General features: G+C 34.6%; 1 protein-coding gene across 1 annotated transcript in view; it reads right to left on the reverse strand.

Annotated features, from left to right (window-relative positions):
• Positions 1–26875, reverse strand: part of LOC117101435 (receptor-type tyrosine-protein phosphatase T-like) — a 93234-nt gene that overhangs the window by 22242 nt on the left and 44117 nt on the right. The window contains exons 5-12 of the mRNA XM_033241412.1: positions 24353–24601; positions 6549–6683; positions 6201–6347; positions 5602–5736; positions 4397–4546; positions 3613–3930; positions 2986–3053; positions 2585–2828 (exon numbers count right to left, since the gene is read on the reverse strand). Coding sequence (XP_033097303.1) covers positions 2585–2828; positions 2986–3053; positions 3613–3930; positions 4397–4546; positions 5602–5736; positions 6201–6347; positions 6549–6683; positions 24353–24601 — 1446 coding nt within the window. The remainder of the gene's footprint in view (positions 1–2584; positions 2829–2985; positions 3054–3612; positions 3931–4396; positions 4547–5601; positions 5737–6200; positions 6348–6548; positions 6684–24352; positions 24602–26875) is intronic.

The raw sequence follows: 26875 nt of genomic DNA on the forward strand, positions 1-26875 counted from the left end.
CTTTATACCATCTGGCTTTTTCAACCCTCACTCACTCGCCACTGAGGAAGGACTAGTGTTGTCCGAAAGCTCTGGTTCTATTTCTGGCTGTTTACTTACGTTTACTTTTTAGCTGTTGCTTATCATTTTTGTATCTCTGCCGAGATCCAGCCATTGTTTCCCACAACATTGTTGTTTTAGGGATGAATTATTTTCCCGTCTCAAAAATTTCGCCATCTCGGAGATTCTCAGGAAGGGAATTGTCTTTTCTTTCGTTGAGAGGTAAGCAATTTCATTAATTTTGCAATAAATACAATCAGGATGTGTGAAGCTGTAAAATATTCCCAGCGTAAAATATGGGCACAGAAATCCGTCGCCGCAATTTGAAAATATGAGCCGATTTCCACGGATATTTTTGCAGAAAATTGAGGCCTTCATAGTAGGAACACAAATATTTACGATTCTGCGCATTTATTTTTCTAGGGGTTTTCCCATGCAATTAGAATTTTGTTTGTATCCTCCACAAAAAGAAATACATTTTGAAGTTAGTATTCATTAAGAAATTCCCTCATGCCTGCAAGTACATTCTGTTGTATTTTTATCTGGCCAATCTTGTAGATCCCAAAAGAAACTAAGATATACATTGCAAATGTGTTCTTTCAGATTCAATTTTTCACCCAGCTGAACACCCAGATCTCTGACTGAACAAGAAGCAGCGATGTGTGTACCACCAATGTTGACAGATGTTTCGATTAAACAAATTAGTTACAGTTGATTAAGAAGTTACAGTTGCACTGGAAACCTTAAACAGACCATTGATGGCCACAACAAAGCAACCATAAACAAGAAAACAAATCTGCAAACCAACAAAGGATGCAACTGCAGGAAGCCCGAAGAATGGCCAATGTCTGGCCACTGCCTCAAAGAATGTGTTATCTACCAGGCAACGGTTACAACTAATAACAAACCAAACCAAACATAAGTAGGACTCACAGAAAACGCATTTAAGACAAGATACAATAACCACAAATCCAAGAGATTTTTAACACAGAACTAAGCAAGTACACATGGAAACTAAAAGAAAAAAATATGGAATTTAATATTAAATGGAACATTCTCAAACAAGCTAAACCATATAACCCATCATCAAAAAGATGCAACCTGTGCATATGGGAAAAATATTTTATAATTTGCAAACCGGAAATAGCTACACTAAATAAACGTAATGAACTCGTTTCAGTATGCAGGCATGCCAACAAATTTCTTCTAAGAAATTTTATTTTATTTTAACCCCCTCCTAGCATGCAAACATCTTTCCCATTTTATGTTGCTACTTAACTTATGTTTATCACTTTAATCCCTTTCATTGTTTATCAATCCTTAATCTGACCGAACTAATTGAACCCTTTGTTACCGCTCTGGCTTTCTGCGCATGCTCAGCTTATCTCAATCAATTGTATTTCTATGTTTTTTAGTCATTAGGCAATTTTATCTGAAGAGTGTCACACCATGTGTATGGTAATCAAAGCTACTGTTGAACTTCGCTTTTTATTTATTTATATCCGCTCTGGTCTACCATTGAGCACTCTGCTTGTAATAATTGCGATAGTTTATATATATATATATTTTAAATATGCATTTTAATATGTGTTTTACTTCAAATAACTTTTATCTGTAAATTAATTCTAAGAAAGTATTATCGAGTTATAAAATATTTTAATAATGAATTCGATTTTAATTTTTGGTTGATGAACTTTCACCCCCTGTGATTCAGTTGGTAAGAGATGTGGGCATAATGTTACCCCTACCCCATATCAATCTTAATGCATGACATGGACACACCTATACAGTACTCCGTTAGTTCATACTTACTAGTTAATTAGGTATCACAATTGAGAAAATATATTTATTTAATAGTTAATAATAATAATAGAGCTGCCACCTCTAAGGTACATTGCCGGTTTTCAGCATCATAACTACTATTTAAAGCAAGTTTTTTATTCGTATGAAAATTTAATAGTGAATGCATAATATAGACACGCCCACATATTTTCGGAGCTATCTGGAGCTAAGATGTTAGAATAATATAATGCATGTATTTCAGTATATAATTTACTTCAGCTAACTTTTATCAATTTTAATTCAATTTTAAAGGGATACAAAATGTATTACCACAAGTTCATATTTTGAGTGATATTCAGTGTTGATCTTTGGTTGATGACCTTTTGAACACATGTGATATAATTAACAATGTAATTACATTGTCCTTTATACCAAATGATAGGAAATGTATTATTCTACACTTTGATATTACAAACAAAAAAATATATTCAGTTGGTAAAAAGTTGTGGGCATACATGTTATTGTTACCCCCCATCCCATATTAATCAACCAAATTAAAATGCTGTACAAAAACAGGTACCTATCGTTAATGTTGGTTTACAGGCACTGGCAACCAGAAATCGCTTGACTAACAAGGCATTTTTTAAAGCTTAGACATAAAGGTAACTAAAAAAAATGATGACAGGTATAAAGCAGGGGGTGCACCATTTTAGTTCCTGGCCCCTTGACTATAAAATGGATAATATTAAAGCAAAACATTAACCTGAGGGTGCTGATTGTACCGATATTGGTGTTCCCCAATCTCCACTAATTTCTGCGTTATTAACAACTCTAGAGTCGACGTGATAAAAAACACATCCTGGTGATAATTCTGATATCTTGACTTCTGTTTGCAAACCGTCCGTTGTGTTGAGGATGTCCTGTTTATTTCCATCTTTGCTTTGGTATCGCACTTGATATCGAAGTATATCATCGCACTGGATTAGCTCTGAAGCATTTGATACAGGCTTTACGTAAAAAGATACAAAAAGCTCAAAAACTGTCATTAATATCTTAATTTAAATTTATTTAATGCTCAATAAATCACATTTACCTTGTTTTGATTAATTGTGAGAGCACGCCAAGATCAAAACTTGGGGTTGTAAATTAAATATGCTTACTCACCTTCAATGTTAAGATAATATCATTACCATCAACTGTTTCCAATACTATTTCTGGATTAATTAAAGGCTCTTTAAGAAAAGAAACAATTATTGTAATTTTAATTATCAAGGCTTTAACCAAACTGTATTTATGGTAGCACAACAACGTGTAAGTTTATGCAATAGCTATAGGCTACATGCGTTTATAGCTATGAAATGTAAACATGAACAACATTTATACATTATTACACATTACTCGGACTATCATGTTTTCTACAACATGTACACGATCATTGTGAGATACTAGAACTCAGCTGCATATATCACCATTTTCACACGTACATACTGTAGTCCCAGTAGCGGCAGTAACTTTGTGTTCAACCTAGCTGTATCATTAGTTAAAACTTCAATTAGCCGTTTTTATTAATATTCAAAATATATATAGAATGACATTATATTTTAATATGCATATCTTTACTTTCCAAGCACGGAAAGTGACCAAAGTTCATGGCAGATTGCCTGTGCAAAAAAATAAGAAATAATCATTAATAATCAATAATAAACGGGAAAAAATTAAAACAAAAACAATGGCTTTTCTGCTAGTTCTGGAAAACCAATAATTATAAGATCAGCAAATAATTGGGCTTACTAGTGCATATAGTCTCTGCTGATCCATGTTCACTAGGTGGTCCATCGGTTTCTACGCCGCCAACTAATCTTGAGTGTTGTGTGTAGAATTTAACAGTCGTGTGTAGTGTAGGCCTAAGATTGTCGATGATATATACACCATTTTCATTATTATTAACTGTAGTGAACGTACTTGTCTGCGATGTTTTATACCATAGCTTACATCCTGTAATATTCCCTGTTCCGAAGTCTTGAACTGGATCCCAGCCGCAGGCGGCAATCTTTAGGGTGGTTGCTGTTTGATTCAATAGTGTTGGTGGTTTGGAGCTGTAAGGTAGTGCTAATAACAATAACACTCATTATAAATATACATTTTAAATATAATTAGGGTGCAAGGGGATTTTTTTTTTTTTTGGGAGGGGGGAACCCGGCCCACCCCCTCCTTTAGGAAGGTTAAAAAAAAAAAAGAAGAAAGAAAGAAAGAAAAAGAAACAAATGATCGCCCAAAACACCTCAGAGGTTATTTTCGGGCGTCTAGAACACAAAAAGTTCGCGGGGAATGCACTGGACCCCCCCCCTCTTGCCTCGATCTGCTCCACTTTCGGCCCCCACTTTTAGACATATCTGGATCCGCCCCTGGGGTGGCGAAAGATACATTGAATGATTTATTTTTAGGTATAACATGAGGCTTCATAAAAAAGAATATATATTGGTTAATCTTGGAAATTCTATTGCAATTATACATAATTGAGATTTAAGCTCGATTTAACACAAGTAAATGTAAATTTGAAGACGTATATCGTTACCTATGCTGCAGTCCCCTCCAGCCCATGCTTCGTGGCATCCATTGTCACAGCTTCCATTACGATTACAATCAGCTGAGTCTTTGCAATGACATGGATAGTTACACAACACACCAAAGAAACCAGATGGACAGGACAGGCCTGGCAGTAATTCTACAACAAAATGCGACATCATTGTTATCTTTAAATGTTGAGTCAAAAGGTATTAGTTAAGTCTAAATTAACTTTTTAACTATTACCATTAATGTTCACATGTACTCGTATTTTGAATTATTTGACATGTAGATTAAAATATGCTCAATTCCTTTTAAAATCGGCCCTAACAAACTAAAAAAATAACAGTTTTAAATTACACGACTATAAACAAATATTTGTTTAGAATCATTCATTATTCTTTCATCATGTTTAAACAGGATTTTTTCTGACCCTCTCCCATGAAAGAAATATTTAAAGAAATATGTAACATAAGACCATATTTTTTTCTTTTTCATGAAAGAGTACATATGACTAGACTGTGGTCAACCTCTCCTCCCTCAAAGCGTATGTTTTTACTCTGTAGAAAGGATGTAATCATGTGTATTTCCTTAGCGTCCCCTTCATTTTAGGGCCGATTAGGTATTTTTTATTGAAAATCAACAATTTGCACACAATTACTAAATGAATCGTAAGCATAATAGACAGTCATTACACATTCATTTTGTTATATATTTAACTTTTTCGCTCCCTAAATCCTCAGAATCCTCCACTTTGTTTACAAGACATCATGTTTCTTTTCCATTTGTTAAAAGGGCTCCTGAATATCAGCGTGCCTGCTTGGTAAACTGGGTTACCCTCTATTAAAAAACAAATCTTTCAAGTCCTTACAATTAATCATTGGTGGTCGGAACAAGTGAAATTTTAATGTAAACCTGGGCGTACGTTTTTAACCATATGTAAATTAAGTACTCTAAATAGGAATAAGGATATGCTTATTGTAATACAGTAGGCTATTGACTTTTCAATTGAATTAAGTTTATTTTGGATACAAGGTACAGTATAATTAAAATATTTAATTACCTTTTTTGCCTATATGTAGATTAGTATTAGTAAGATTAGTAGATTAGTAAGAATAATAAAATAAGCATTGTTTTTACGTAATCATTACTATATTTTATACAAAATAAATATACTATTACTCATAAAATTTGAAACTAAAATCTGAATATTACCTTGGCACGCTGGTCCTGTGTAATTATTCGAACAAGATGACCCGGATGCACAATTCCCTGTCTTTCTGTCACATTCACCTGAATCGCAATGACATACTTGACGGCAATCTGCTCCATAGTGACTGTTAGCACATGCTGTGGATTAGTACATTTTGGGAAAATCACATTGTTAGTCGATTAGTACCATACATTTAATCTTAATAATAATAATAATTCTGGATTTATATAGCGCCTCACATTGACACATAAATAAATAAATGCAAAAGTAACAAAAAAAAAATTATTATCAAATGAACATACGATACGAGCGACAGTCTTTATTTAACTTTCAATTAAAATATGCAGAGTAGAACCTTATTGTTATTACTTGTTTGTGACCAGGGCCTGTGCAAAGCATTTTTATATAATTGTCTTCCTCTATTCATGAGTTTTGAATTCCATTGTGCTTATTTTTGGATTGATTCATCACACTTTTGCATTTTATAGTTCGAAAACGAAAATAAAATAAAGCCTGTATATGCATTATGCAATAATATACCGTAATATTGACATCCTTTATAAACAAAAAGAACAAAACAGTGGCCAAAAACATCTCGAACCTGTATTGCAATCGTTGCCTCCGTATCCGTCGATGCAGGTGCATCCGAATGGATCAGGTGGACAAAAAAGCTTTCCTTTACAAGCTTCATCTTTTCCAGTCGAACAAACAACATCACAATTACGACCCCAGTTGTTGCTTCCACAAGCTAAACAAACAAAAAGAAAGTATAAACTGTAAACACAGAAACATAACATACTTTATGAAGAAAACACTACAATTTGAGAATGACAACTTTATTTTTAATAGGAAGATTTATTTGTTACATTATTTTAGGATTTCTTATATATTTACTATTGAAATATATACATATTTAAAAACATGTAAATGTAATTTAATGTAGGCTTACATGTTTGGCAGTATTCTCCTTTGAAGCCAGCGGGGCAAATACAAACACCGGTCTTGTCATCACAAACTCCGCCATTATAACACACTTGACAATCCATCTCGCATTGAGGGGGACTCCATTTTGGCAGCGGGCAATCTAAGTTAAAAATGAATTTTGAAATATTTACGGGGGCCTGGGCCAACTGGGTTTACCTTGAATCCACCACTGCATGGGGGAATCCCTTAACGCTCAGGTGACTTAGGGTTTTAGAACAAATTATTGTAATAGAATTTCTATAAAAAGATAAACGAACACAATCATGAAAGAGATGACTTGATGGTTGTTATACAAGATACTCAGACACACGTCTGGAATATCAACTATAAACATATCTCAAATAAAAACTTGTATAGAGATGCTCCCCCTGTATCAAGAACTTTGAGGGAACGAAGGTTAGCATTTGCTGGACATTGCTACAGAAGTAAAAAAAATAAGCAAGGACAGCCCCAACTACATACATTGAGCACTTAGAAAAGGATCTAAACAGACAGTGGCAGTAGATTCCACAAGTGACAACTTATGGAAAACAGAGATTTGTGGAGAAACACTCACAAAAATGTTATAACTTTGCTCATCATTAATCGAGTGTGCCCGATTGTAATCCTGGAATATTTGCCCAGATTACAGTATAAGTTCAATGATTTTATTTAAAAAAAAACAATTTCGTTGATCAATTAATTGCATAACCTGCACTTTTTATTATTTAAAAACTGTATTAAACAACTGTTGAATTAATCAGCGATTGCGTAAAACAACAATTTTAATACTACTAAATGATCTGACCATTACTGATCTTTAGTTTTTTTCTACAGATTGAAGTACACACTCTTAATATTCAGGCACAAGTCAATTTGAGATGTTAACAATATTGCATTCAATAGTAAATATTAGTCTATTGGTACATTGTAGTAATGCCCCTACATTGTGTGTTATCATCAATTGATCCAAAAGATGAAGATTTACATACCCTTTTCTTCAACTACTGTATTGTAAGTATTGGAAGTAATACAAGGCACAAGGCAATTTGAGACGTTATAAGCATTGCATTCAATAGTAAATATAAGTATACTGGTACACTGTATTAATACCCCTACACAATTGTCTGTTATCATCAATCAGGTCCAAGTTGAAGATTTACATGCCCATTTATCAACTCTTTTAAGTATTATTAAGTAATTTAACATTTATTGTTGGTTTTTGGCCAGGCATTTATTGGCTGATTATCAACACCAATACAGTAATTTACATTATTTGGAAATGAACATGCTCTAATTTTAGTTAAAATTTGTTAGTTGTTTGAGTGCAAAAGTGAAGAACTGACATCAAATAAATATACTTCAAGTACTCTAAAAATGGATGTTATGATAATGTCTCAATGGCTAATGCAGCCATACCGTAAAACCTCAAATTAAAGCCCTGTTCAATTTTGTTAAATGTCATTCTTTGCACAATAGGATGCCAATGCAATTGCCTCAGCACAGGGGTAATGTGAATTATGACTTGGTGGATCAGTCTTGTATATGTCATTTGCTGGCAAGCCTAAAAGAAGAGAATTTCAACAGTCCATCCTCAAGCACACAAATGCTTCTTGTATATAATTTTAATTTATATTGAATTGGCATTTATAGATGAATTTAACGTGCAGTATTTTGTATCACAATGTATTTATTTTAATGCTTAGTGATAATAATGTAGACTAGCAGCAAAAATCAAAATTAAAACAATATCACAGGCTTGACCCTTTCTATACAATTCTTTATTTTATTCTATACTACTCTATCAATAATATATAAAATGTTAACTTCTCAATTTTTTGTTGATTAAGCGCTTAGAGGCGTCCAGCATTTTGCCAAGCTATATCAAATTGAACTTTATTATTATTGATTCATGACAAGATCTTGTGATACTGTAAAATTAGAGCACATTTCAGCCCATTTTAAGCATTTTAAATTTTTTGAAGTTTTCCACTATGCGTGAGCAGTTTTCCACACGCAGCACATACTGAAAATAGAAATTACATTTTTTTTACATATTTTGGGTTCCTGACATTGTTTTCACTTCTTTTCAGTCATCTTATGGCCAATAGCAATGCCGTATGCACGCATCAAACATAGGGATCTGTGCGCGTGTTTGTGACGATTTACAGTGAAAATATGCTAAAATCAGGCCAATTTTTAATCAGGATGAAAGGTGACCCCCAATTTTTTATTACATATTCTGAAAGCACATGAGTTGTAAATATGATTTTATAGATCATAATGGCTGATTGGATATTGTGACGTCATCATATTGTCATCTAAATTTTATCTATAACGTCATTTTTGAAAATACGCATTTGAGCGTATCACACTTATCCTTCATCGACCGTCTCTCAACTTTGAGTATGTTATAGGTGAGATAATTTTCTTTCATACATGTGACTTTTTTTTACATTTTGATGACATCATCATGGTCAAAATAAATGTTTTTTCTGACCCCCCCCCCAATCTTTCTTTCCTCAAAACTTTGATGACCCCCATATCATATTAACCATTCGTCATTTCTCAATCATATTCAGTGGGCATAAACTTAATGTCAAGGTTGAATGTCATGTACCTTAATTTTCCGGTCGTGTGTCTTAACGCGTGTGTCAACTGTTATATATGCTTAAAATCATGCCTAATTTTAATCAGTTATAGCTCCTTAGGAAGAAAGGACGTGACCCCCAATTTTTATTACATATTCTGAAAGTACATGTGTTGTAGACATGATTTTATTTTTATAGATCATTATGGCTGATCGGACATTGTGACGTCATTATATTGCCATCTGAATTTCAAAAAACTAAATTTGTATTTATGACGTCATTATTTTTATACTCATTTGAGTTACCTCGCTTATTCTTGATCGATCGTCTCTCACCTGTGATATGTTATATCTGAGTCAATTCTCTTTCGGAAGTGTCCCTTCATTTTTCATTTTGATGACGTCATCATGGTCAAAATGAATGATTTTTAGACCCCTCTCATCTCTCTTTCTTCAATTATGTGAAAAATTCACGACAGAGGGTGGCAGACTGTATTTCGACGCTTATCACAGACTGATATGTACAGTAGTTCATATGAAGGGAAAATTTGTGTGGCATTACCAACCAACAGGCGTTTTTAAATTACACTTGACCAGTGGTGGACTGTCAAGGCAAGCAAGGTATGCAGTGCATACCCTGGCTAAAACAAATAAAAAAAACACAATATAGTAGTAATAATAATAATAATTCTGGATTTATATAGCGCCTCACGTTGACACAACCTCGAGGCGCTTAACAACAACAGAGAAGAAAAAAAACCCAAACTAAATGCAAATGTACCAAAAAAAATTATCAAATATTTGGTTTTAGTTTAGTTTAATTAAGTTCAAATGATTGGTTAGATTATTATCAATAAATGTTATTATTACAATGCTTTGGTAATGGGAGTCATTTCAAGGCCTGTTACTTTCCTATTCATCCCAAAGCCTTTCATTTTTCTTTCCCTTTTGCTTCTTGTCTTTCTTCCTTTTCCCTTCAAATGTTTCTGATCTTTACTTTTCACGTCCTTTCTTATGTTTCCTTATCTTATCTTTCACATTCCTTTCTTAGATTCCTTATTTCTCCTTTCATTTTCTTTCTTATAATTCGTATCTGTCTTTCATATTCATTCTTATATTTCTTATCATTTCTTTTCTTTTCCTTTCTAATGTTTCTATGTCTATCTTTCCTTTCTTTTCTCTTCTCATGTTTCCTTATCTTTCCTTTTCCTTATTCATCCTTAGTTTATCTTTCCTTTCATTTTACTTTCTTATATTTCTTATCTTTCTTTCCATTTACCTTCTTATGATTCTAAATTCATTTCTTTCCTTTCCTTTCTTATGTTCCTTATCATTCTTACTGTTATCTTTCTTATATTTCCTTATCTTTTCTTTTCCTTTCTTATGATTCCATATCGTTTCTTTCCTTTTCCTTTCTTATGTTTAACTTACCTTTCATTCAAACAAAACAAAACAAGAAAGAACAATGAATTGGCAAAAGGAATTAAGAGGCAACTTTCAAAACTTTCAGTTAAGAGATGTGTTTTTAGCAGTGATATGAATGTGAGAATTGAATCAGAATTTTTAATGTGTGAAGCTGATGTAGAACTGGGGTTATATGGTCACGGCGCTTATTCAAAGTAACAAGACGGGCAGCAGAATTTTGAATGAGCTGCAATTTGCAGATTTGAGACTTTGGTAGTCCAATAAGGAGGCTATTACAATAATCCAGCCTTGAAGTTATAAAGGCGTGAACTAGACAGAGGGTGGTCGGGTTGTCCAAATATTTCCTAATCTTTCCAATTTTACGGATCACAACATGGGAAGACCGAGTAGTAGTACAGTTTCTCTGTTTTATTTAGCATTTTTTAGTCAGAATCTTCTATATAGACCTTAATTTTGCTATAGTTCATTGGAATACCAAAGTTTTTCAATGTTTGGCCTATACTTTGGTGTCTAGGAGTCACAGTCAGTACTATCGCATCGTACACTTAGCTGCTTAGAATTTCCGCATAGCTTGTTTTCACTATCAACCAATGGAAGGGAGCTGATGGGGGTGGAAAGGTGGGGGACCGGTGATTAGGTGAGGGGGAATAACTCGCAAAATAAGGTGATTTGAGGTGACTTTTAACTACTTGAGCATGATTTGTTGGTTGGGGGGGGGGGGTGGGGACTAATGAATGGGCGAGTATTTTTTCAGGGGGCGTATGCGCCACTCGCAAATCCTAGATATGCTAATACCTAGCATACCCTGCAATTTACCCTACAGTCCGCCACTGCACTTGACAAGATTCAATTTCGTATGCCATTATAATCCACGCGCATGTTGTGACGTGCGCGTATGTGTGCGTTGTGCACGTTGTGACGTGCGCGTATGTGTGCGTTAAAATTTGAAAATTCTTAATATCAATTTTCAGATAATTTAAAGCATGTTTCAGGTCATTTTCAACATTCCAAAACTTTCGTAATTTACGCGCCGTACGCTCATTTTTACACGCACAGCACATACTGAAGCTGGAAATTATGTTTTATTACATATTTTGGGTTCCTGACACTGTATTCATATCAGGAATCAACTTTTTGTGCCATTACCGTGCTCTCAGGCATCAAGAAGTGCGCGTATGCATGTGTAAATCTTTGAAAATGCTCAAAATTACATTAAAAAAAAAAACAAACTAATTAGAGCATATTTTAGGCCATTTTGAGCAATTTCAAACGTTTCAATCCGCACCGCGCGCACTTCCTGAGGGTCAAAGTGCGGGAATCAAATCGTTCATTTTTGACTTAGATGATGTCATCATGGTCAAAATGAATGTTTTTCTGATCTCTTCCCCTCCTTTTTCATTCTTCAATTTTTTCAGAACTCCAGAGAGAGGGCGACAGACTTGATATTGTCCTGCACTGTTTGAAATTCCTGGCTACGGTAGTTTTTTGTAATTCATACATTTTAAGTGCTGAGAGATTTCTTTTGCCTGGCAAGCGGGTCACCTATCTCATCCTTAGTGACGAGTTCAAATCTAGTTTAAGTATGGGCCTGGCAAGTGGTCCCTAATAAATAGCTATTAAAACTCAATGAAAAATTTATAAAATCAAATTTGATGAATAGACCTAATGTATCTTATTATATTTAATATATATGTGATGTCACTTTGTTTAATACTTGTGGTATAAAAAAAATTAAATTCAATTGCACAAGGAAATTTTCAATAATACTGGTGAAAATATTTTCATGCAGTGTATGATAAACACACACAGGCTTATCATAATAAATAATACTCAGGTGGCTTATTTTCTGGGTGAGTTTAATTCCTTGTTTATTTATTATTTGATACAATCACTTTTCATTTTATAATGATTTCTATTACTGTATAATGTCTTTATTAAAATGTATGTTACCCACTGGATTATGTGCACTGTCAGTTTTGTAAAATGTATTTATATGAATATGCAATATCTTTTTACATTTCTAGTATTATAATTGTTTAATTGATAATTTTTGTTTGTACAGTATTTTTTAATGTATTTATGGATTTTGTTCTACCAATACCATGTTTGTAATGTATTTTTTGTATATTCAACATCCTTTTAAAATTTCCAATTTCATAATTGTACTAATAATTTCTCCAGTATTTAAAATGTTTAGTATAATGTATAAATGTTCACTGTTGGATGATGTCTAAATAAAATTAAATCGGTTCTATAATCTCATATTTTTCTGAAAAAATATTAAATTATACTATCATATGATGTTTGATTATCAGACTGGAAATGAAGAGGTCATACAGATTTGCCAATTTTGAAACCATACATGAATTTTCAATTTGTGCTTAATTTTTTTGTGCAGCTGCCATTCATTATCAAAACAAGTAAAACTTCATCTGATGCCTCAAACCTGTCTTTTAATAAAGTATAGTATTTTACTTTAGCTTTAGATAAACCTAGTTTTAACACAATGCATCAGGTAAGCCTGTATTTCAATTGAGACACAGTCTAATCTTTAATTTTGAGTCTCTGTATTAAAGTCTCAGTAGGTTAGGCTAGGCCCAATTTATAATTTAACAGAAATTATTCTATTGTTATGTTATAGTGCAGTGCAGCAGACCCTTGTTAGGCCATATTTGATAGACCAAGATAATTTGCTTTAAATAAATACGGACAAAGCGATTTATCAATACTACAAAAAAAAAAAAAAAAAAAAAAAAAAGAGTGACGGTACAATGCAAATCCTTTATCGATATTTCCTAGGCTAGCAGAACCTGGCTGTTTAAATTCTGTCGCACGTACGAGTCGCACTACAGGCAGTTACTACAGCGGGACAACTCTAAACGTCCAATGGAAGTTGAACTGCTTAATTGTTATTTATTCCGTACTGTAGGCAAAAAAAAAAAATGGTTTCGGCGATCCTGATTTTATTTGAGATAGTACCAGAAAAAATAATTTTCAATTTAGGTTGATGCATAAGCTAAAATAAACATATTTTATTGGTTTAGAAAAGAATTTCTAAGAAGAAGAAGAGAAGAAAGTTTCTCTCATGAAAAGGAAAATGCAAATTTGTAATTTTTAGTCATAGAATTGTTAACACTAAATAACCCTACCTTAACCCTAGGCCTACATTAGGGCAATCAATATTTTCGTTGGCTCTAGTTTAGATTGCACAGCAACAATGAATTATCGTTTTCTCTCTAAATTCAATGTACTTTACATGTAAAAAAATTAATTGTAGGCTGGCTTCATAAAAAGAAAACTATTTACGAGTTATAGTGATGAAATTTTGAACGAGAATTTACCAACTAACCCGTAACTTAACCCTAACGTAACCCTAGCTTTTCCCTGAATCTAATAAAAGTACTACCAGAAACATGCACTAATTTTCACTTTCTGCTGTCTAAACTGTAGTGTATTGTATACGGATTGAACCACTAAATAACGGATTAAACACAGGAGCACAATCAACGACTCACACACGGTGGTAACTAACTTTAATGATATTCAATCACAGGTCAAAAGGTCAACTCAACTTCCGTAGATACCACAATTCCTCCTTTCTTTAAAATAAAACTTTCCTCTTTTAAACTTAATTGCCTTTTAAAATAAAAATTTTCTTTTCTATCCAGTATATAAGTATTCGAATTTACAACATGCAACTTCCATTATTTTTTTTTCTATGATCATTCTAATAATTACTGAACACTTTAATTTGAATTAGTCTCTAAATCATAATCTAAATCTATATTGTTCTCCTGATCAAAACATCAACATGCATATGATTAATTAAAGCAGCTACGATTACTGTGCGTTAACGATTATGTTAGCATTTTCATTAAAACTTTATTAAAACATATTTCAAGCATGCAACATGAAATTTCATTTCCATTGCAAGCATGAACACCAAACTAATATATTTAATAAAGTTCATAGTCCTTGAATCTAACAGGCAATCTCTTTTCGCGAATAGGGCGAGAAGTCAAGTTTGATGACTTCTTGCTGATCAGTGTTATTTGTTGCAGGTTGCTCTTCGCTGTCGGAATAATCTAGTGTTGTCGGAATTTCTGTGTTCTCTACATGATCATTGTGTTCTATGTCCCTCTGTTGGTATGATTTCACATGTGTAATATTACGACGATACTGTACTGGCTTACCATTCTGTACTTGCTCTACAGTAACCGCGTTTCCCGCTCTTTCCACAACTCTAAATGGTTCGCTGTGAAATGTAGGGGTCAATTTATCTTTTCGATCTCGCTTCAACAATACCATGTCTCCTAGTACAATATTACACTCACATGCGTTTCTTTTCGCGTCTGCGTACATCTTCATTTTACCTTTAACTTTTACCATAGAGAGGTGTCACTCTTCTATGGCTTAAGCCCTGACTCTCTAAATACTCTTTGAATAATGCACTGATAAATTGTGGTCCATTATCTGTCTTTATGCTTATTGGTAGTCCATGTGTTAGAAACATTTTACTTAGACTTTTCACAATTTTATCTGCTGTTGTCAACCTAAGCGTATCCACTTACAAGTAACGACTATAATAGTCCACAACTACAAACAAGTAATCTCCTGTTGGCAACAACATCAGGTCTGCAGAAATATGTTGCCAAGGTGCAGTTGGAATATCTGTTGGTTTTATTGGCTCAGGCTTTTCTGGATTACCTACAATCTGGCATGAGTGACATGTTTTACAGAATTTTTCTGCATCTTTATCTACGCCCGGCCACCACACTTTTGTTCGCAAGTTTCTTTTCGTGGATACCATGCCAGGATGTCCTTCATGTGCTAACTCTAAAATTTTTCCTCGAAGGCTTTGCGGAATTAGGATTCGTGTTCCTTGTAACACTAACATTTTAATACATGTAAGTTCATCCTTGATAGCTAACAATTTCTTATTTGACAGTTTATGCCAATGATTATTCAAAATACACTCTCTAATCTCAGAAATCTCCTCATCAACCGCTGAAGCTCTCTCAATTTCTTTGGTTGTAAGAGCATTTGGAGCTACAAATCTAATGTACTTCTCGCTTTCATTGGTAGGCTGACTCTGCAAGTTATCTAGCTTTATACAAAGAAGGTGTGATAGACTGTCCGCTATGTACTTTACTTTGAACTTATATGACAAGTCTTAGAACCCATCGATGAATCCTTGCACTTGCTCTACCCGTAGACTTAGTTGAATATATACACTCCAGGTGCTTATGGTTTGTCAACAATGTAAAATCAGTTCCATACAGATACATGTGAAGGCGCTCGCATGCCCACACGATTGCTAAGGCTTCTTTCTCAGGTTGTGAGTAGCGTCTCTCGACATCTGTTAAACTTCTGCTAATATAACATATCACTCTATTTTCTCCCTCGTTTTCCTAGACGAGTACTGCTCCAAGTCCTACTGGACTCGCATCCGTGATCAATTTGGTTTCAGCTTTATTATTAAAGTATCCAAGTGTCTGCGTATTCGCTAGTCTAGTTTTCAGTTCGCTGAAAGCATAGTCGTGTTCGTCACTCCACACAAATGGAACGCTCTTTTTGGTCAATCAACGCAATGGTTCTGAGATCGTTGCTAAGTTGGGAATAAATCTACCACTGTAATTTACTAATCCCAGAAAACTTCTGACCTCTGTAGCTGTCTCTGGTTTTCTTTCCTCTTTTACGGCACAAACTTTCTGGACCAATTCCTCTAGCCGAGAGTAAGTGTCCCATGAAAACCAATTCTGTCATGCGAAACATGCATTTACTTTTGTTCAGGGTAAGTCATGTTTCCTCAATACGTTTCAACATGTTTTCTAGTCGTCTGTCATGTTCCTCAATTGATTTCCCATGTACTATGATGTCATCAAAGATGTTACGCACACCTTCGCATCCTTGCAAAACCTGCTGTATTACACGCTGATACATTTCTGGAGTGCAGGAAATGCCAGACATAAGTCTTTTGTAACGATATCCTTTATGCGTCACAAAGGTTGTGATATGGCGTAATTTTTCATTTAGTTCTATTTGATGAAAGGCCCACTTATTATCTAACTTGCTGAAGACTACGCTTTGGTTCAGGTCATACAATATTTCCTCGACTATTGGGATTGGATGCCTTTCTCAAATTATCGCTTCGTTCGCTCTCCTCATATCGATACATAGACGAATGTCATTGTCTCCTTTAGGTACCACAACTACAGGTGACACCCATGGTGTAGGGCCATCAGCCTTTTCAATCACATCCAATTAGTTCATCAAGTTTTCTAATTTTTCTCGTAAATTGAATGGAATTCTTCTCAGTGACTGGGCTACTGGAGACACTGTTTCATCAATGGGAATCTCTAACTGAAAATCTTTCAATTTTCCTATTCCTTCGAAACATGATTTGTACTTATGAAACACTTCTTGATTAATATTGGCCTTCTCCTGTATTACATTGATAGAGTTTGAGGTCTTCAACTGTCTAAAACACATAAATCAAACTAAAGCATCAGGTCCTGATGGTCTTCCCGCTCGCATTATTCGCGAGTTTGCCTGTGAACTTTCTACCCCTCTCACTGAAATTCTTAACTCCTCCTTTAAAGAAGGCAAAGTTCCAAACCAATGGAAAAAAGCTGTTGTTGTACCAATACCCAAATCTTCACCAGCCACATGGAACAAACTTAGACCAATATCATTAACTGATCATTTTTCCAAAGTAGCTGAACACTTTATTTCGAACTGGCTTCTTAACGACATCAAAGACAAGATCGATGAAAACCAGTTTGGAAATAGAAGTGGCATGTCCACCTGTCATTATCTCATCAAGTTAATTAACAATTTATGCAGTCACTCAGACAATGCTAAAGCTCACAGTTCTGTTGTTATTACAGATTTTTCAAAGGCCTTTGATCTCTTAAACCATAACTATTTATTCACTTACTCATTTTTTATGGTAATTTTGTTGTTTTTATGACATAATTGTAATTTTAACTTTTTTGCCTGAATTTTGTATATTGAATATTGAATAAAAAATCCATGAATGAATGAATGAACTTGCATTAAGGCCTATCTTCAAAACTCCTAGTTGTGTAGCAGTTTTTCTTCCTAACAATGAGGGACCCTTGCCTTTAATGACCATCACTTCGGCCTCAACAATGTTACTGTTCTCAACTGACATATTTGTAGTGAAAGTGCCTATCACTTCAATTGGGTCTGTACTTCCGTATGGATACAAATTCTTATTAACCTTAGTTGAAGCACACACTATCTTCTTGGCCTTTAATTCTTCCCATAGCTGTTTATCTACAACATTACAACTCGCTCCTGAGCCTATTATCATTGGAATACAAATACCACCCATAGTCACATTCACTTTGGTGTGATATTCATCTTCTGTAAGTGAGAATGCATAATCAGTGCTGGGTGTACTTACAATATCTTCTTCACTCATTATGTGAATTTTCGATTTATGTTTATTTCCTACAAAACCTCTTCCTGTGGTTCGTTTTGGTGTAGAACTTTTTGTTTTACAACATCTCGCTAGATGCCCTATATTGTGACACATATAACACTCTTTATCTTGTGATAAAAAGATAAATGCCAATGTTTACCACATCGATAACAATTTCGCTCAGTGTCTGATTTACGCTTGGAATGCGCGTCCTTATCGCTTCGTCTTGGCTGTTTACCAAACGTCTTCGTTTGTACTCGATTAACCTCAGCGCGCCCTATCCCTTCAATATTGGTCGCTTGATTCTCGCTATTTTCTATTGCTCGCGCTGTAGTTTGCAACTGTGCTAAGGTTAAGTTCTTTCCTTTTTCTAATAATTTTCTTCTCAAATGATGTGAAATACATTTCTCTATTACTTGATCTCTAATCTGTTCATCATTATTCGTAAATTCACAATACTCAACTTTTTGTCGCAATCTCGTAATAAATTGGTCAATGGTTTCAGTGCTAATTTGAGCCATATTACGGAATAAATGACGTTCGTAAGGCACGTTAGCTTGAGGATTAAAATAATCTTCTAATGCTTTGATAGCTAAATCATATACATTCTCGTTCTCACCTGGTACTGGAACATTTAGTGTGTAAAAAACGTCCTGCATCTGCATCCCGCCGCAATGTAACAAAAGTGCCTTTTTCTGTTTCTCACATGTAACTCCCTTTAATTCTATGAACAATTCAAATGCACGGCGCCATTTTCGCCATCTCGTGTTCAACGTAGTCGGCTCATTTAAACAATCAAAAGTTGGGATTCCACCCAGATCTGTATTAATCTGCGTCGCCATAATTTCGTTCATACAATTAATAAAATATCCTCGTCGCCAATTTGTAGTGTATTGTATACGGATTGAACAACTAAATAACGGATTAAACACAGGAGCACAATCAACGACTCACACACGTTGGTAAGGTACTCTAACAACTAACTTTAATGATATTCAATCACAGGTCAAAAGGTCAACTTAACTTCTGTAGATACCACATAAACTAACACAAATTTACTTTTTTATGTCCATAAATGAATAGTGTTTCGCATCATTAAAAGAAAAATGTATATTTTGGGGTAATTGGTTGAAATTTTGTGATTAAAATATTAATTTTAGGTCTAATAATTTACCAATGTAAATTCACCACAGACAGTTATGGTAGCGGATCGACTAAAAAATATCAATGCATATGAACCGCATAATTAATATAATTAGAAAAACTGCCACCTTGATTTTTTAAAAATGAAAGTTTGTGTATAGCCTCAGAAAAAGGCTAATTATTCGATTACTATGAATTTTTAAGCTAACCCTACGGTAGGATTTTAGAGCAATAAATGTAGCTTCGTTTCATATAAAAGAAAGCATAATTATGAGTTGTAAATTTATTAGTTTCCGCGATAAAAATCCAGAACAATATTTAGCCATAAGAAATAACCCTAATTTTTCTGAAAATCAATTCATGATCATATTTTAATTTACAGGGCATTAAATTACAGAGTTATTACACATCATTTTTCAAAAATACAATATTGCGATTTCAGTGCTATTTAACCTAAAAGCCCAGGTATTAGGCAGTGACAAGTTAAAATTCGTCCTTAAAATATAACGAAAAAGCCAGCTGTGAAAAGTGCCCCCATAAAAAAATGTGAGCTCTCCAATTTCTCTTATGTTTAAAGTGACATAAAATTGTCCATTGAAAAAAAAAAATGGAGAAAAGAGACAAAAATAAGTATTTTCCTTACAATAATGGGATATTAGCAAAACAAATTTTGATCAAATTCCAATGATTATTTAAAAGTTATAGCCCACCAAAATTCGGGGAAAATCCACAAATGTGCATCAGATTTTCTCAAGTTGTATAATAAAACAAAATATTTTTATTCAATTACTATTGAATAAAAATATTATTAAATATTTTGTCTCTCTCTCCCGAGAGAGCGGGAGAGAGAGACAAGGAAGAAATTGCTGCAGTGGCGTATAAAGGGGGGGGGGGGGTTTGTGTGCTTGGGGTGCTTGAGCATTTACCCCCCCCTCCCCACCGTTCAGAGGTTGAAAAAAATATAAAGTGCCCCTTTCTAAAATGTTAAAAAATAACCGAAATTTTTAAGTATTACTAAAGTGCCATTCCCGGCATCTAAAAGTCCCCAATTCTTAACATTTTCTCACCCCAGCCTCAACCATGATGGGGGGGGGGTCACGTGGATACAGTAATTTTCCTAGTTTTTATGTATTACAGTACCATTTTCTGGCATCTAAAAGTCCCCAATTCTTAACATTTCTCACCTCAGCCTCATCTATCATGGGGCTCATTTCCAGGTTCTAGAAGTTGCAAATTCTTACCTCAGCTTGAACCATGGTTTGCTGAGGTGGATGGATTGGTAGTTTTCATAAATTTTAAGTATCCAATTGCAGTTTTCGGGCACAAATTTTTAAGATTTACTCATCTGCGCCCCAAAACCATGGTGGGGCTTAGGTAGATATCAAAAATTTTGTACTATTCAAGTGCTATTTTGGGCATCTAATTCTCAAACTCAGCTCAGTTGGGTAGCGTATTTTTAGAATTGTACGTGTTTAAGTGCCATTTTCGGGTACCTATTTAATTAATTCAATTTTTTTTATTCAATTTGTCAAAACTAAAAAGAATTAAAAGGTAATTTAAGTTCCATTTCCGGAAATCCAGATGTATAAATACTGACATTTTCACAACCACGATGGCGCTGACGTAGTGTGCACTCTCATTTTATCAGCAGACCCCCTTCCCTGGATACGCCATTGTTGCTGAAAACAATAGTTAAGCCAAATATATTTTCAATCGCTTTGTTGTTCATGTGAATGTCTGATAGGTTATTACTTTAAAATAATAGACACATGTACAACTGTCACTGAGCTGTGCGACTCCGATTTAGTAGTGGTACGTAACATTGGTCATGCACTTTTTTCAGGTGTTATAGAAATGGAAGACCATAATGTCATGGGAATGTACCTCTCTGGTAGGGCCTACAGTACAATCAGTGTAAAAGTGTAAGATATAGGATAGTGTGGATTTAAACAATGTCCTAATGGTAATGTTCAAAATATGCGTCAAGGAAAGTAAGTATGATTGTTGGAAAAATAGTGAACATTTTATTTTTATTTCTTACCCTGACCTTCGCTGGGCGATCTGGGCGAAGGTCTGGATCAGCACCTGAAGTAATGAGAAGGTAGGTACATACTGTGATGGACTGATTTACACTATATCATCATTTCATCAATTGAGTACAAAAGTGACAGGCGCGTAACAGGGGTCTTGGGTCAGGGGGGCAAAGGTAATAATTTTCCCGGTTAGTAATTTATGACCCGGTGTGATACCCCACCATTCCCCCCCCCCCCAACCATATAGAAAACAATACGATATAGGGCTTATCTTATTTATAATAAAGGCCACGCACATGTGTTTAAAAACTAAATATAAGCATTTTCATCATGGTTATATCTATTACAAACATATTCCTTCACCATCAATACACATTAAGGCCCTTCTTTTAGGTAAAACGATCTATCTTAAATGTTCTTTCTATTGGAGTTGGGCCTATTATGTGTTTAAATAACTTAGGCATAGGAGGGCAAGCACAAGCATTAACCTTAACAAATGCGCACGAAGCGCGCAAAAAATGTTTGTGTTTTTAATTCTAATTTCGTCGGAATTGATCAAAACCCCTAAAATGTGCAATTTTTAGAGGAAATTTGCCGACCAAGCTCAACAAGAAATGCGCTTACCGTATTGTCTCTAATAAACACCCCTCTTCTAATAAACGCGTTTTTTTTTCATTTTGCAATGAGTGCCCAATCAATTAACATGGGTATCCAGTCCATAAAAAGGTTGACAAACAAGGAGTAATACCATACTGTGTGCTGCTTTCTTTGATATGAAATGAAATACTGTAAATACTACTCAAAAAAGCTTACCTTAAACGTTTGATGTTTACTGTCTTCACGATCACTAGGCCTAGGCCTATTTTGTGTTTCTCTCATGGTATTTCATTAGCCTTGTAAAAAGAGGGTAAGCTGCAAACTGACGGCAAACGACGGGTAATCGTGTATTGTTAATGTGTCGCGTGTTCGACGCTGATTTGATTCAAGGTGTCTGGTCAATGAAGTCTATACCGTAGTGAGAATGTTTCTTCAAGTTAAGGGCAGTGTTTTGCGTGCGGTGGTGCGGTGTTAGTTCATGAGGCCGCCATGTTTTTGACAAGCACGCGATTGCTATTGTGAAAGGAGAAGCACCACGCTGCATCGTCGGACATTTACCCCAAGAGAACTCGAAGATATTTCATTTCTTTTTGAAACACAAGGAATTATTGATGTTTAAATAACCAGCAACAAACGAAGGAACAGCAAAATAGCAGGAGGCCTGGAGATACCCTGCACATTAGCATGTTCCTCTACAAATAAAGAACTTATTGACCGTTTAAAGCAGCTTGTTTAGGTAATTTTTGATTTTACAATTCACCTCTAGTAAACACGCCCCCCCCCACCCCTTTCCCTTTGAAAAAATGCAACGCCCCCGGGGCGTTTATTAGAGACAATATGGTATGTTATCTATGGCCACACTTTTTTTTTTTAAACTGACTATAAGCATTTTCATTATGGCTTTATTACAAATATATTCTTTCACTATCATTACACAATGAGGCCCTTCTTTTAGGTAAAACGATCTATCTTAAATTATCTTTCTTGAGTTTGGTACTATTATGTGTTTAAATAACTTAGAAGGCAAAGAAGGGCAAGCACAGGCTTTACCCTTAAAAAATGTGCGTGAAGCGCGTGAAAACATTTTGTGTTTATTATTCTAATTTCGCCGAAATTGATCAAAACTTCCTAAAATGTGTAATTTTAAGAGGAAATTGGCATACCTCAACAAGAAATGCGCTTATGTTATATATGGCCACACTCGTTTTTTTTAAACTGACTATAAGCATTTTTATTATGGCTTTATTTATTACAAACATATTCTTTCACCATCATTACACATTGAGGCCCTTCTTTTAGGTAAAACGATCTATCTTAAACTTTTTTCTTGAGTTTGGGACTATTATGTGTTTAAATAACTTAGAAGGCAAAGGAGGGCAAGCACAAACTTTACCCTTAAAAAATGCAAACGAAGCGCGCGAAAGAATGTTTTGTTTTTAATTCTAATTTTGTCGAAATTGAGCAAAACTCCCTAAAATGTGCAATTTTTAGAGGAAATTGGCCTACCCCAACAAAACCCCAAATTTGAGAGTTTCAGGCACTTTCCGGGGTGATAAGAGCATCTTCAATGGGGAAAGATTTTCCATTGATGAATATTTTCCCCTTGTCCAATGGTGATTACGCCACTGCGGAGAATATCTGGCGGCTTAGATCAAATGCGATATAGACACTTTTTGGAGTGGAGAAGGAGTTGCTGGGTATTGTGATATCTGTTCATTATATCTTCCTTTTTATTTTTTTTCTTTATTTTTCTCTTCCCTTTTTCTCTTCTCTTTTTCTTTTCTTTCCCCTTCTTTCTCTTTTCCCTCCCTCTCCCCTCTTTCTTTTCTCTTCTTACCCAGCCCGGTACTACGGCCTGGTCATCCCGGTAAAATCCCCCCTCCCCGCCTATTACGCCACTGAAAGTGACCAAGGTATATAGCTAGAGCTAATCATGCTTGGCACCTCATCCCCATCCCTCTTAAACTACAAAACTTTGTCAAAAATAAATATGACACAAAGGAATGGTTATTAAAAGAATTATTTTAACCGTGTACTGTATGTATTAGGCCTATCAGTAATTTTAAAATAATGAGATAAACTATAATATAATATATAACTATATAAATCCAAAAAAAATTTAGAGACACATAATTTATGAAGTTAAGATATATCGAATATTTTAAGTGAATAAAACTGTGGTGCTGAATGTGCTCTAAAATCAGAAAATGTAATGCACCTCACACACAATTTTTGCGTAACTAAAACAGGCTTAAAATAAAGAGTCATACTTATTGCCCTATACCTTAATGCTATAAATCAGATGTGGATGAATAAAAGGATTATAAAGCATGGTTAGTATATTCTTAGTTTATATATAATATAACATAATTATAATTATATTATTATATAATTATAAACACTCGGGACAAATAAAAAATGAAACCACTCACCGTATCAAGTGTCATTAAACCATACGGCATATTAAAATAAGTCAAAACAAAATTTAAAGCTCACGACTAAACATTCTATTGATTGTGAACTTTGACAAATGTGAATGTAATCATGCCTACCTCTGACAATGAGTCTCATTACTCCACGGTTGTCATCAGGACTACCACTCCTATAACATTCATACACCCCGTCATCTTTAGCGCGTATATTTTCAATCGTAACAGACGATTTACCGTTCCACATTTGAATTACATCACCATAATTATGTCTCCAGCGCAAATCGTTATAAATGCCGTCTTCACTGAGGTTGATAGTGGCTGATTCCCCAATGCCGACAGTTAGCGTTCGAAACTGCATTTTAATGGCAGCTGTGGAAATACATTCAATATTTCATTTCTTTTTGAAACACAAGGAATTATTGATGTTTAAATAACCAGCAACAAACGAAGGAACAGCAAAATAGCAGGAGGCCTGGAGATACCCTGTACATTAACTTGTTCCTCTACAAATAAAGAACTTATTGACCGTTTAAAGCAGCTTGTTTAGGTAATTTTTTATTTTACAATTCACCTCTAGTAAACGCCCCCCCTTTGAAAAAATGCAACGCCCCGGGGCGTTTATTAGAGACAATACGGTATGTTATATATGGCCACACTTTTTTTTTTTAACTGACTATAAGCATTTTTATTATGGCTTTATTTATTACAAACATATTCTTTCACCATCATTACACATTGAGGCCCTTCTTTTAGGTAAAACGATCTATCTTAAACTTTTTTTCTTGAGTTTGGGACTATTATGTGTTTAAATAACTTAGAAGGCAAAGGAGGGCAAGCACAAACTTTACCCTTAAAAAATGCGAGCGAAGCGCGCGAAATAATTTTGTGTTTTAATTCTAATTTGGTCGAAATTGAGCAAAACTCCCTAAAATGTGCAATTGCCGAAACTGCATTTTAATGGTGGCTGTGGAAATACATTCAAATACAATTTAATAGTGATGATAGAACAAAACAATATTAATTAATATGTGTAGTGTAATTATAATGATGATAGTGATGATGATAATGATGATGATGGTGATCGTGATGATGATGGTGATGAGGATGATAATGATGATGATGTACTTTTATTTAAGCACCATTATTTTAGGCGTCTTACCATTAATGATACTTTTTACGAGTTTCTATTTACGTCCAATGAAATATCGTAAAAATAATTTTACACTAACACTAAAGCATATTGGACAAGGACTTGTCGCGCTACAAACACAACACATGTGAGAATTCATTATTCAAATTACATTAGTAGGCCTACAGTGCAATGGAAGTAATATTCATAATAGCAGGTAAGTACCAGTGATAAAAACGTGTATGTTCAATAAATATAATAACGGAATAAAATATATTATAAAGTGACCTTATTAATCACTAAAATAAGTCAATACGAAACATTAACATTAACATTAACATTTTAGCGTGTACTGCATATAATCCAGTTTTTACTTTACAGTATATTACCTGCTTTTGTCAACATTCAAAATTGTTGGCTCACACTTCTTTATTAATTCATTTGGAAAGTTCTTGCTAAAATTATAGTTAAAGACGTAACAGTATTCAATATTGCGCTTTAGAATCAATCTTGTATATATATATGGCAATACTTGACATATTTGGCCGACTATAGCCTGGTTCTCACGAGAGCCCTATCCGAATCGGAAGCTACTGTAACCGTTCGTGCTAAGCATTAGCACCTGCGCGAGAACGCCCGATCGCTGCGCTGTCAGCGGTATCCGGATACCGCTAACAGTTAGCAAGCGCTATTGGTTAGCAAGTTGAGCGCATTTTTATCATCAACCAATCCAACGTACGCGTATACAATTTCTCATAGCCTGTGTTTCGCAGGATGATTATCTAAAATTATTGTAGTCCTGGGGGTTAGGATCGAGAGGGGATAATGGCCGCCGACGTCCGAACCTCCCACACCCCTAAAATGTTACAGTTATTTTTTAGTAGGGGGTTACCCCAATGTTATGTTTCATTTCAGCCCCAGTCGTTGTGGAATGATGTGAACATGTATCTACCAAGAAGCGCCTCTTTACGGCTGCTAGTTAGTCACGGACCACGCCCATACGCAATTCAGCACAATGACGCTGCAAGTTATGGGTTATTCTCCTACCTTTACCTTTACCTTTACCTTTAGGAGAAAAAATGTATACAGATCATTGGTGATTATTAGGCTAATCTCAAATAGATAGGTGGCCAACAGATTTAAAGTGCTAAATATTCATAGACATAATTTGTTACAAGCTTTTACGAGATGAATTTTCATCTTTCTTGGCTCACACGGACTGGGCTGTTGCCACGTTGAAATTTGGATTTAAGTGCCAAATTAGACCATATCTATTTCAATCCTTCAACAACTTAGCAAAATTTGAGGGCAGCATTTGAACAATTATACGCCTTCTTAAGTAGTAATAACCTTATTTCGAGTTATTGATCGCCATACCAACGAAAGAAAATGATGAACATTCCTGTCTAAATTAAAAGTGTTACCATAAATATAATACAAAGAAAGGAGATAAAACTGTACCTGTACTTTATTATTTTTATAAACATCTATGCGAACAATCCTCTCATGTGTTG

This window comes from Anneissia japonica, unplaced genomic scaffold (genome assembly GCF_011630105.1).
Source record: "Anneissia japonica isolate Jap-2015-1 unplaced genomic scaffold, ASM1163010v1 scaffold287782_len627234_cov183, whole genome shotgun sequence".
NCBI classification, from domain to species: Eukaryota; Metazoa; Echinodermata; class Crinoidea; order Comatulida; family Comatulidae; genus Anneissia; species Anneissia japonica.